At 35.9% G+C, this 12,445-nt stretch overlaps 1 protein-coding gene across 2 annotated transcripts in view; it reads right to left on the reverse strand.

Annotated features, from left to right (window-relative positions):
- The window catches only part of PPP1R9A (protein phosphatase 1 regulatory subunit 9A), a 98,922-nt gene that overhangs the window by 27,784 nt on the left and 58,693 nt on the right, over positions 1 to 12,445 (reverse strand). Inside the window, exons 9-12 of one of the 2 annotated variants that reach the window (XM_081971657.1) lie at positions 10,639 to 10,868; positions 9,716 to 9,812; positions 9,279 to 9,450; positions 1,975 to 2,132 (exon numbers count right to left, since the gene is read on the reverse strand). In XM_081971657.1, the coding sequence (XP_081827783.1) occupies positions 1,975 to 2,132; positions 9,279 to 9,450; positions 9,716 to 9,812; positions 10,639 to 10,868 (657 nt within the window). Of the gene's footprint in view, positions 1 to 1,974; positions 2,133 to 8,977; positions 9,451 to 9,715; positions 9,813 to 10,638; positions 10,869 to 12,445 lie in introns of those variants that run through there. The other variant, XM_081971656.1, reaches the window with a different exon arrangement.

The raw sequence follows: 12,445 nt of genomic DNA on the forward strand, positions 1-12,445 counted from the left end.
GTTTCCATTGGTCACGTAATCCCGTAGGTAGGCGGGTTTTTGTTTCGTCCTACTAGACCTGCGCAGTTCATTTGGAACCGGTTCTTTGGGCAGGTCAGACGGGCCTGTCTGCTTTCCAGTTCCGCTCGGTGGAACCTCCTGGAACTTTTCCCAGGCCGCGGTTGGAGCTTCTAGGATTTGCTCATTTGGAGCTTGCTGTGGGCCTGCAACAGATTCAGATAAGTCCCCCGGTACCCTCAGGCTTGAGTTGGCTGTAGAGGGAGTGACACTAGTTCCTTTTGGGTAGGGCCTTGGCTGAGTTGTTCGGGAGTTTTTTCTGGTGTTCTGAGATTGGAGTGGGAGAGGCGACCACGGAGTGGGTGGCTGTGGCCATGGTGGGCGTGCCCTACTCAGCTTCCTTGCCATGGTGGGCGTGCCCTACTCAGCCATGGTGTGGAGGTGGGCGCTTTCACCCTCTCCAAGTTCCGGAGACTTTCCTCGAGCTTCCAGGAGGGCGAAAATGGCCTGTCCTGGGCTTCAGAGGCCAGAAATAGGCCTGTTCCCGAACTTCTGGGAGGCATGTTTTTGCCCTTCCCTGTGGCTCTGGACACTTTTATCGAGCCTCCGGGAGGGTGAAAATGGCCTCCCCGGGCTTCGGAGGCCCTTCTGAGGCCAGAAACGAGCCCATTTCAGACTTTTGGAACTTCTGGGAGGCCTGTTTTTCACCCTCCCCAGGCTCCAGAGGGTTTGTTCGAGCCTCCGGGAAGGCAAAAACAGCCTCCTCCGGCCTTCAGAGCCCCCCAAGAGTCCGAAAATGGGCCTGTTTCAAGACTTAAAGAAGGCCTGTTTTTTGCCCTCCCAGAGCCTCCATGTGGGCCCCGCACCTACCTGGCATCGAAAACAAGCTGTGTGGTGGCTCCTGAGAGGGAAGGGTGGGTAGGGCCAGCCAGCCCTTGCAACAATCGGTTCGGTGAACCAGATGTAAAATTAGCATTCGGTTTGCCTGAACCGGTCTGAACCAACTGAATCCCATCCCTTGTTACATTGCAACATGCAAATGTAGCATTGCTACCACAGGGGAGAAAGAACAAGTACCAGAATCTAATGCTAATGAGGATGAGCAGAAAAGATTCTGTAATGTAATGTACATTACATGGAAATGTTTATGGGACCACCATAACTGTATGCAATGTGTTCGTATAAGAGATTATGAAGCAGATTCAAGTTATTTTGAATATTTAAACCATTATTTCTTAAAGCATATTTTCCAGCCCATGTCTGCTTCTATTTCAACTTTTTATTTTGAAGTATTTGTATTTCTTTTTTGTACTGGTACATCTTAAAATTACTTATTAAATTATCTGTTTGCAGTATTTAATATTACAAAGTAATATTTACTTAAATACAAAATATTTAGCATTACAAAGATGGGAGGACAAAAGCATATCACAATGTATATAAATTTCAATCAGACAACTTGGCAGGGCTGCAAGGAAACCTATGTTTTATCTTCAAACAGAAAATAATAAAATACATTTCTATATAGTTTCATCTCAGTCACTGCAGGTAATCTTTGACTTAAGGCCACAATTGAGCCCAACATTTCTGTGGCTAAGTGAGACAGTTGTTAAATTTTGCTCCATTTTACAACCTTTCTTCACACAATTGTTAAGTGAATCGCTGCAAGTGTTAAGTTAGTAACATGGTTAAGTGACTCTGGCTTCTCCATTGACTTTGCTAGTCAGAAGATTGACCCTGGGACACTGCAGCCTTCATAAATATGAATCAGTTGCCATGCATCTGAATTTTGATCATGTTACCATGGGGATGCTTCAACGGTCGTAAGTATGACAATGGTCATGTTACATTTAAAGTGCTGTTGTGACTTCAAATGGTCACTAAATGAAGTGTTGCAAGACAAGGGCTACCTGTATTGACCTGACAGCAAAAATTGAGCAAACTAAGAAGTGATGTTTGTCATAGTAATGTACTCACCTTTCTTTCAAGACTGTCTTCTCCATCTGTGGAGCTGATGCTGTCACAAAGTCTTGTTCGGGTTGGCAGCGACCTTTTGTTTTTCACTGAAAGCTGCAAACGAGTTTTCAGAGCTTTAGAATCCAATTTTTCTGTTTCAGGAACTGCTTCATTGAAATCTTTTTGGGGGAAAAAAACAACAACACTCAACTGTCTCAATACTCAGGAATATCCTATGCGAGAGGATGTACAGAATGAACAATATTTTGTTCATCAAATATAGAGGAAGTAATTTGGAAGTAATTTGTCTTTGCACACTGTCATCAAAGTGAATTGATCATTTGTTGCATGGAAATTAAAACTGTGCTAGAAAACATTGAGACATCCTGATGATTTGTTAAAAGCTGAAGAATAAGTTTTTATTTAAAAATTAGCATAAGTCCTTGGTGATAGAAATGTACTTAAGATAGGTATTTTTCTAGTAAAATGTTTTTTAGCTTAGTATATTCCATAGTGGAATACAAAGAACGATTATTTACATTCTAAGAAATGTAAACCACTCTAGATGCTAGGGCATCTCCTCTTGTTGTTCTTATAATTCATTAAATTAATTTTTATCTATTTAGTTTGGTCTAGTGGTTAAAGCACCAGGTTAGAAATTGGGAGACTGAATTCAAGTCCTATGTTATCCATGAAAGCCACCGGGCTGACTTCAAGCCATTCACATTCTGTCTCAGCCTTACCCTACCCTACCCTACCCTAAAGGATTATTGTTGTGAGGAAAATAGGAGGAAGTTGTGTTGGATACGTTTGTTGCCTTGAATTATTTTAAAAAAATAATGATGATGGGATAAAATAAATAAAATTAAAGAAAGGTTGCACCTAAGTTGGTTGGATTTTAACTCCAATTTGTACTGAAAGTACCGAATAAAAGCTTTTCTTCCAAAGAGAGATATCAGGCCAATTCAAATTGGGATGAAATGTTTTCTGAAAATGCCCAGATTCCACCTTCTGTCTCAAATGACTCTTATATCATTTATATAGCTGCTCATTATATAATAGGATACTTTTATTTTGGTTTCTACTAGGGAGCAGTAAAAAACACGGGAAATATAATTAATATAGTTTGAGTGTGTCACTATTATCCACACTTCTCCCTAAATGGGTGTTTACTAGTGAGCATTTGGATATTAGGAAGTTCTGTGTCCTTGAACAGTAGGTGTCAGAAAACTCAAAATCAAAGACTATTTTACAAGAACTTTTCACTAGCCTCTTTTGTAGAAAGGGTGACTATAGCAACAGTAGGTACAGTATTTTCTTCACTTCATTTATTCAAGGGATCTAAGACCTAATTTCTATAAAAAGTATCTTGGGTTCATTTGAGGTCAGTTTTCCTTTCTTGCAAATTCCTTATTGGTGGAATTAATTAGTAAATGTAGGTGTCAATGAAAAAGTATTGATAACCACATGACTAGTTGTTTTAATGATTAGAAAAATTAGCAAAGCAAAAGCAAAAGTGAGAATTTGGGCTATGAAATAGTCATATCTTGCTACAGAGTTAGTTCGGTTTGGAGGTTGGTTATTGTGTTGGGTAACGCATTCATCTCTGGGCTTGTTTTCCATTTAACACATGAATTAATACAGAATAGAAGTGATAAAAAGAAACTTTTTAAAGAGACAGCAAAAAAAAAAAGTAATGAAAAGCATCTCCTCATGTTTTCCTTCAGTATTGTGTTCTTTCTTTCTCCCATCAATTCTTCTTTTCCCTTCCTTACCAGTGCTGATATTCTAAAAGTATATTTAGTTGAAGAATTAAAACAGGAAGTTCTGTAAAAAAATAAATACGGATTTTTAAGTATGCAGCTTACACAGAATCATTTTCCTCACAGCAATGTAATATAAGTACCTACTGTATATTTTCTATTCTATGCAGCTTGCTCCCTTCCTTGCAATATTTGTTAATTTTAAGTAATTTTTAATGTTAGTATTTATTATTTTATTTAATATTTTATCTTGTTTAACTTGGTTACAAGCCTGGTAATATTTTATTTATTTTAATGTTATTATTTTATTTTATGATAGAGATGATAGAGATGATAGATATAGATGATAGATAGATAGATAGATAGATAGATAGATAGATAGATAGATAGATAGATAGATGATAGATAGATATGATAGATAGATATGATATAGATGAGACAGACAGAAAGACAGACAGACACACAGACATAGATGCATAAATATATACACAGATAGATGGATAGGCAGGCAGGCAGGCAGGCAGGCAAAAAAAGGGAAAATATAGCTTAGCTCCAAGGATGTCAAAGAAGAAGCATGGGAGACCGAAAAGACTCAGATTTTGAAGATGGCATTAACTTGTCTCTCATAGTCTATGGATTCATCTCCCTGTACTAGAATTAATGTTTCAGAGAGTCCAACAGATTTATAGAGGAGAATTTAGCAGTACCAAAAAAGCACTGTAAGAAACCAACACATTCTTTTTTCTCCATGTTCATTTTGAAATGCTCAACAAATATAGCAATAGCACTTAGACTTATATACCACTTTACAGTGCTTTTACAGCCCTTCCTAAGCAGTTTACAGTATCAACATATCGCCCCCAACAACAATCTGGGTCCTCATTTTACCACTTCGTAAAGATGGAAGGCTGAGTCAACCTTGAACCGGTGAGACTTGAACTGCCAAACTGCTGGCAGTCAGCAGAAGTAGCCTGCATTACTGCACTCTAACCGCTGCACTACCATGGCTCATGCCATATCCATGGAACTGTGGACAGTGGAACTGTGAATTATTTCAAGATCTGTAATATGTAGTTTGTGCCCACATTCCACATTTTGCTTTTGATTCTTTGAGCCCTGGAATGCTTCCCAACAACTTTTATATTATTTTAATTCCCTTTTTTTTTGTTGTTAGTGGTGGTCAAGTCATTTTATAAACTCTGTGCTCCTCAGGTCTAGATAATTTTTCAATGTATACATCCATTTATTTGCATTTCAATGTGCTTATGTAAATAGATGAAATAAAAACCTAATTTTCTTCACTTCTGTTTGTGGTGAAATCAGTGACTGAAAGCAAAGAGGCCCCGATAGGGGCAGTTAAGAAATATTCCAACTTGAACTCCAAAGCAGGGAGGAATTGAATGAGACCAAATACATAGGATTATAACAAGTGTTTCTCAAGCAAAAGCAGTCTGACAAAATTTTTGTGAACTGATGAATCTTAAAAATACCCTCTTGATCTAAACATTGAAGCTGTTTTGGTTGTTTGCACCTGACACTGATGCAACTTCTGTATAAGTCAAATAGAAATACTTTTCTTCTCCTTAAACCTTCTCCTTGTCACAAGATTTGTCACAATATACACCTCACTTCAACCAAGGCTGGCTGAAAGTTTTGGTATCTGACAAAATGTTTCCTTCTTTCATTCCATCTAGAAAAGCCATGGATTGAATCTTTTTAAATATGGGCTGGAGTATTGGATCCTCCAAGCATACTTGAGAGCAACCACTTCAGAGTGCAAAAAGACTAGGTAAAGGTTCCCCTCACACATATGTGTTAGTCATTCCTGACTCTAGGGGACGGTGCTCATCTACGCTTCAAAGCTGAAGATCCAGCGCTGTCCAAAAATGTCTCTGTGGTCATGAGGCCAGCATAACTAAACACCAAAGGCTCACGGAACAAAGTTACCTTCCCACCAAAGGTGATCCCTATTTTTCTACTTGCATTTTTACACGTTTTTGAACTGCTAGGTAGGTAGAAGCTGGGACAAGTAACAGGAGCTCACTTCATTATGCAGCACTAGGGATTTGAACCGTTGAACTGTCGACCTTTCTGATCGACAAGCTCAGCGACTTAGCCACCATGCCCTTTATGCAAAAGACTATTAGCATGCAAAAGCAAGAAATGATTTGGGAGGTAGTAATAGAGATTAGCAGCTACTAATTGTATTATTATCTAAGGCAACTACTTTATTGGGTCAAAGCATAAGGCCAGACCTAACAGAGCAGTAATTTGGTGAGATTAACTAGAGGTAAAAAGTATCAAACAAACAAGCACAAAGCTGCCTTAATATAAAATACACCCAGTCAGCATAGCCATAACTGTTTTATTTATTATTAATAGCTAAACTCACATCTAAACTGGCATGAAAAACTTTACAGAATTTTCATATAATGTTATTATGAAGACAGATTTTTTTTAAGATTCATTTTAATAAGTGGACCAATTTTTTTTATGTATCCAGAATATGAGTACAATAATCTTCCCCAATTGGTGCTGTAAAAGTATGAAAGAATTACTAAAAATCGCAACGAAAATATCTGTTATAATGCTATACTGGGAAATACAGTAACACTTAGGAAAGACTTCACATCAACAAGTTGCATTTTAATCTTGCTTTACAATATGCCTTTAATGATCATTTATGTTGGCCATTTTTTATTTTGCAGTACAAACGATTTTTTAAAATTACATTTATGAATCAAAGCAATAATAGGAACATAATTGTCATCCAACTTTAGGCTTTAGTGGCATGGATATATTGCTATACTGTAATTTAGTCTAACATTTTATATTTAAGGTAAGGCATAAGCATGTAGCAGTGCTTATGTGAGCTTAATTGCCCTCAGAAGCTACGTGGGTTATGTTCTTGGATGGGGAACCACTTAGAAAGTCAATGCCTATTGATAAAAAGACAATGAAAACCACTTCTATAAGGCTGCCAAAAGAACTATTTGGATAGAGTTATCAAGACTCAAGAGTGAATCAATTGTATCTTTATTTTTAGCTATGTACAATAAGACACTTTCACAGTGCCCTTTCACTATTAGATTTTTGAAGAAATATCTTGCCAAGAAGCATTTTCACTTTGTTTGCTCATAATATTGAAAAGCAAAGCAAAGACTCCTATGAACATAATTTAACCAATGAAATATGAACATAATATTTGCTAGCTGAAATCCTATATTATAAATTGACAGGTTTAAAGGAAGATGAAATTAAATCTAAACTTACTCTGACTTACTGAACAGGGCAGGTATGTGTAGAAGCATTAAAAGGTGGTATCAATGCGGCTAAAAGGTAAATGATTTGACTGAACTCTTCCTCTGTACCTTACCTAATTACTTATTTAATTATTTACTTAAGTCTGCCAAAGCCAATCTATATGAACGTGGTTATAGAATCAAATTTAAAATAATCCTCTATGTAACAAATGATCAATAGAAACTCTACATCCTATACTTTCCAAGTTATAGACATGCTATTTAGCATTAGATAATCCTTTTTCTTTGAAGTAAAAATCAAAACTTTTAATGAACATCTTCTTTTGTTTCTAACCTTAGACAGATTAGAGGACAATATTTATATCTACATGGAAAAAGTGCCAACTGGCAATTCTAATAGAAAACTTTATCAAACATGTTTCTTCTGGACAAAAGAAGAATTATATACTTTGAATTTTTATGCATTTAAAGATGTTGTTCTTGCAATAACTGCCTTTTACCTTAGTTATATCATGGTATGACTCAGGAAGCCCCCCAGAGTTAGGCAAGGTTGAAAAAAAGGCTCTTGATTGTGTGCAGTTCTTTCCTAAAAAGCATTTCATACTTTTGGTGATGTGTAGTTGTGGCTAAACTTTATAATTCTGTCTACTGGCAATATGGTTAATGTATCAAAAGTCTGAACCTAAACATTTGATAATGACTCTTCGCAATATTTCATCACATAAAGATCAGGATTTTGATTTCAAAACCCTAGTTAGCATAACAATGTCAACTTTCTACAATATTGATTCCTGAAATGGAAACCAACGTTCTGATCAGGAAATGGCAAGAAATGGAAGTCACGTCTGCTCACATATTTTTAACCAGCATGTGAGTGGGTATTAACAAAACATGGGTTCATAAGGTTGTACAGGCTATAAAGTACATATATGTGTGCAACAGCCAAATGGAATGGATCTACAACTACATATGTTTTCACATTATTTCTTTTGCCGCACTACTTATAAGTATTATGGGATAAGGACATGGCCCCATAATTAAACATCCACTACACATTTGTAACACTAGTGGAAAGCAAGGAAAGTTCTAGCAGGCAGGGACTTTATCTGCTGTCACAATGGACAGTTCTACATTGAACATTAAATCATGCACTCTAGAAAAAAACTTACCAAATACATCATCAGAATCAACCCCCTTTATAGCTCCTTCTGCAAACATGCACAGGAAACCTATTAGCCAATAGCCTATTATATTCTATCTTTAAAATATTACAAATATCTTCTAAAAAGATAATTTTAAAAAGTTATCATAGATAATGACAGTCAGAAACCCTATTTTCTACCTGAAACACATTACCAAGAAGCTACTTTACTCTAGAAAAATTTGATTTATGTAAATGACAAAGGTGCTTTCACTAAAATGTATTAAAAACCTGACAAAGAATTATACAAGTATTAATATTATAAATGGGACAGCATTTATACAACCCAAAGTTCATGTCTGTATGGGACTACAGACAAATCTTTAGATGATAGATTTAATTCAGCATAATACTATGCTGAAAATCAGCTGTGTTTTATTTTCTTTCCTTCCAGAGCCTGACTCTGCCAATTTTTAAATCAAATACACCTATACACGGGTTTGTTCCTATAAATTAACAAAGAATTGCTTCCCAATAGTGTATATATATAGTGTTTCTATATGCAGCCATACCTCTTTTCCATCTGTTTCTACACTGGGCTACACAAACTATGCTACTAATACGCTCCCTCTGCTCTTCTGCAGCTGACCATCATATGAGAATTTTTAAAAAATTTATTTAAAACATTTATATAGTTACCTGTAATGAACCAAACTCTGGGCAGTTTACAACCCAGAATTTTCAATGTAATGGAAAGAGAAATTCATTATCAAAGCATGTACGACTCCTTACCCAAATAGCCATGTCCACCCCTGCTCTGAACACATAAACACACAGGTCTCTCTATTGATGCATAAGTCTTTGGTTTATTTTTACAGATACAAAAGTCACTGCATTTTCCACCTTGGAATAAGAATAAATGTAAAACATATAAGAGTGTGCAAACTCTTTTGTTAATTTGTTCATTAACATAATAGAGAAAAAAATCAGATATAAATCAAACAAAAATGCAGTTATACACCTTACAGGTATTTTTAAATAACATGACTTGAGATGTTCAGAACATCATTTAATACATTCTGAAAATAATAATAATAATTCCAAAATCGGTTCACACAGTAGTAACCAAACCATCATCTGATTCACATTCAGACAAACCTTGAACTAAGGTATCCAGGCCAGAGATTTTCTTTCCATCAAGCTTTTCTGCTGTATTTCCTTTTGAGGATTCTCCGACAGAGGTCTGTTCTTCAAAAATGTTGTTATTGTTATTTAGCTGGCTTTCATTTTGCCTCAGCAGCCTGAACACTTCTGCTTCAAGTTCTCTAATCTGAGAGAAACATAGGCAACTGTTAGGAAAAGACTTAAGACATTTCGTTTTCTTGAGGCAAATAAACAAAACATCTCTCAATACTTCAGATCATGAGGGTTGCTTCAAGTCCCTGTATTAATGCCAGGATAATCTCCATGCTTTATAGTACAATAATGTTGCTCATTGATTTAAAAGGTTTATAATCTGCCCTTCTTTGTATCAAAATTAATACAAATGAATTAGTAATGTTTTCAAAATGAATAAAAGTTACAAAGTTTTTTACCCGAGCTTGTAAATGTTGAACTTCAAGAAAGTGAGCTTTTTCCAGATCTTCAATTTTTTTCTTGTCATCATCATGGTACTGCATATACTCAAGTTCTCTTTAGGGGAAAACATATTTGCTGGTTAGAGCAATATTTGAATTGTGATAAATACTAAATCAATTTACTGAGGCATTCTGCTGTACTTTAGTATGTAGTTTCTCAGAGAATTTCTGTTGATAAAGAGGTCTAATACTAATCTTACAACAAATATGGAACAATAAAAGGTGGAAAGGTATTTGTTTATTGAGCGCACTGAAGTAGCATTTCAGATTATCCTTTATGAAAAATGGTTAATTAGCACTATCAGAAAACAATGAAGGAAAATCAATGTTATTAAAAGTATGTCATATAGTTTGCTCCATAGACAAGAAAGTGGTGATATAAAGGCATTACATTTTCAGTTAGTGTTACTCATTTAGAATATGTTTAAATATTTCAAAAGCTATTTGTCAACCTGTTTGGTATATTGTATAAATTTATAATTTTAGCTTAAATGATCATATACATTTTAGAAGGCTTAAGCATACAGGCACTTTTTGATTAATAATATTTGGAGGCTTGTAACCCAATCTGGTTTTTATTTTAAAACCTCTTAGCCGCAATCCTAACATATATTATCAGCTGAAAGTATTGGAATAGATTATATTCAGCCTTGTTTCTAGAAGCTTAAGGTGCCACATATATGGTATAACCTATATTATATTCACAAACCCCTGCAAATTAGACTAAGGGGTGAGGCTGCCCAAAGTCAACCATATAATTCATGGCTGAGCCAAGATCTGAATTAGTTATCCCCTCAATCAAGCTTAACAGTTATAATGTTCTTTGCTTGTTCTCATACATTCTAGGAATTGATTCTTGACTACACATAAACGTTGCTTACTTTTGTTGAAAGTCCTTAATCAGTTTCTTAGCTTTGTTATATTTCTTCTCCAAGGCCTGATATTGCTCTTGTGAATCCTTCAAATGTCCATTTACATTATGACACAGAGTTTGTGCTTCAACCCAATAAGCCTCAATTTTTACCATCCTTTCCTTGTTTTCCTTAATGTTCTGCTGAAGTATATTCCTTTCCACCTGCCATCTTATTTTCTCATTTTCAGCAATCTGCAGCTGGAGAAAATTAAATTACAGGTTTATACATTCAGCATAATTGACTGGAAAGAAGGTTGGGAATATGGGTACTATTATTATTTAGAATAACAATAATTCAGAACAGCTTTGCCCTAATGTTTTCTAGTTCTGCACACTTCAGTTGAAAATTACAATTCCAAAATATTTGGAATGAAACAGGTGCATTAAACCTAATAAACAAACAAACAAATCATAATTTTTACCAATGTATTGGCCTCCAGTTTGATATAGAAATAAATGCTTGATGAAGTTTGCTGACACCATGTTAACAGTACTAGTTCATGCATTACATAGATGCCTGAACTTAAAAAATAGCATGTAAGTGTGTAAAGAAACCTTTATGAAAGCTATTGTTAACAGTGATTAATGAAATTAAATTTGATGTACAGAAAGTCCTCAACTTACAACAGTTCATTTAAAGATACAATGGTACTGAAAAATGTGAATTATGACTATTTTTCAGTTACAACCTTTGCAGCATCCCCATGATTATGTGACCAAAATTCAAACGCTTGGCAACTGGTTCACATTTACGATCATTGCAGTGTCCCAAGGTCATGTGATCGCCTTTTGTGATCTTTTGACAAGCAAAGTCCGTGGAGAAGCAAGATTCACTTAACAACCAGGTTACCAACTTATCAACTGTTATGATTCACTTAGCAACTGTAGCAAGAAATGTCATCTTTTCCATTGGAGCTTCAGGGCTGCCACATTTAGTGCCTGGGAAAACGGATGGGGGGGATTACATGGAGTGGTGGAGGATTAGCGATAATAACATTCCTTTCTCTGGGAGTCAAGGGCATTTAGTCTGCACCTGAATGGGAGTGACTGAGGGTTGTCTCCAGTTGGGACAGTGAATTCATTGGACCATGTGATGGACTTGTTAGTGCAGGGCAGGGGTGAAATTCAGCAGGTTCTGACAGGTTCTGGAGAACTGGTAACAGAAATTTTGAGTAGTTCGGAGAACTGGCAAATACCATCTCTAGCTGGCCCCAGAGTGGCAATATCCTTCCCCTGGAGTGGGGTGGGAATAGAGATTTTGCAGTATCCTTCCCCTGCCATGCCCACAGAACTGGTAGTAAAAAAAATTGAATTTCACCACTGGTGCAAGGGATGGATCTTTGACTTTCTTTTGGGTGGGGAAAACCTAGAAATTCCAGATTTGGGTTTTCCCAGATGTGCCAATATGACATATCTAATAAAATGAAACTTTAAGGAACTTCAAGCCTTGGAGTCTTCTTTCGTTGGGAGTGTTACTTGCCACAATCCTGACAATCTGGATGTTCAGCAAGATAGATAAATTGACATGGGTTTAATTCTAAAATATAATATTTGATCAAAGCAGGGAAAATTAAAGTCTCCTAAAGCAATTTAGAAGTAACATGGATCACTAAAGTGATTAAATGTTAAATGACAAAATAATATTTTCAAAAATTTACTTTTTATGTTTTTTTAATATAAGGAAAATGTGCTTTCCAAAGTGTGTGTGTGTGTTTGTGTGTGTGTAAACAAATGATTTATAATTTCTTTTCAAGACTGTTAATGATCTTGTGATG

Source organism: Natrix helvetica (genome assembly GCF_964273705.1).
Source record: "Natrix helvetica genome assembly, chromosome: Z".
NCBI lineage: Eukaryota > Metazoa > Chordata > Lepidosauria > Squamata > Natricidae > Natrix > Natrix helvetica.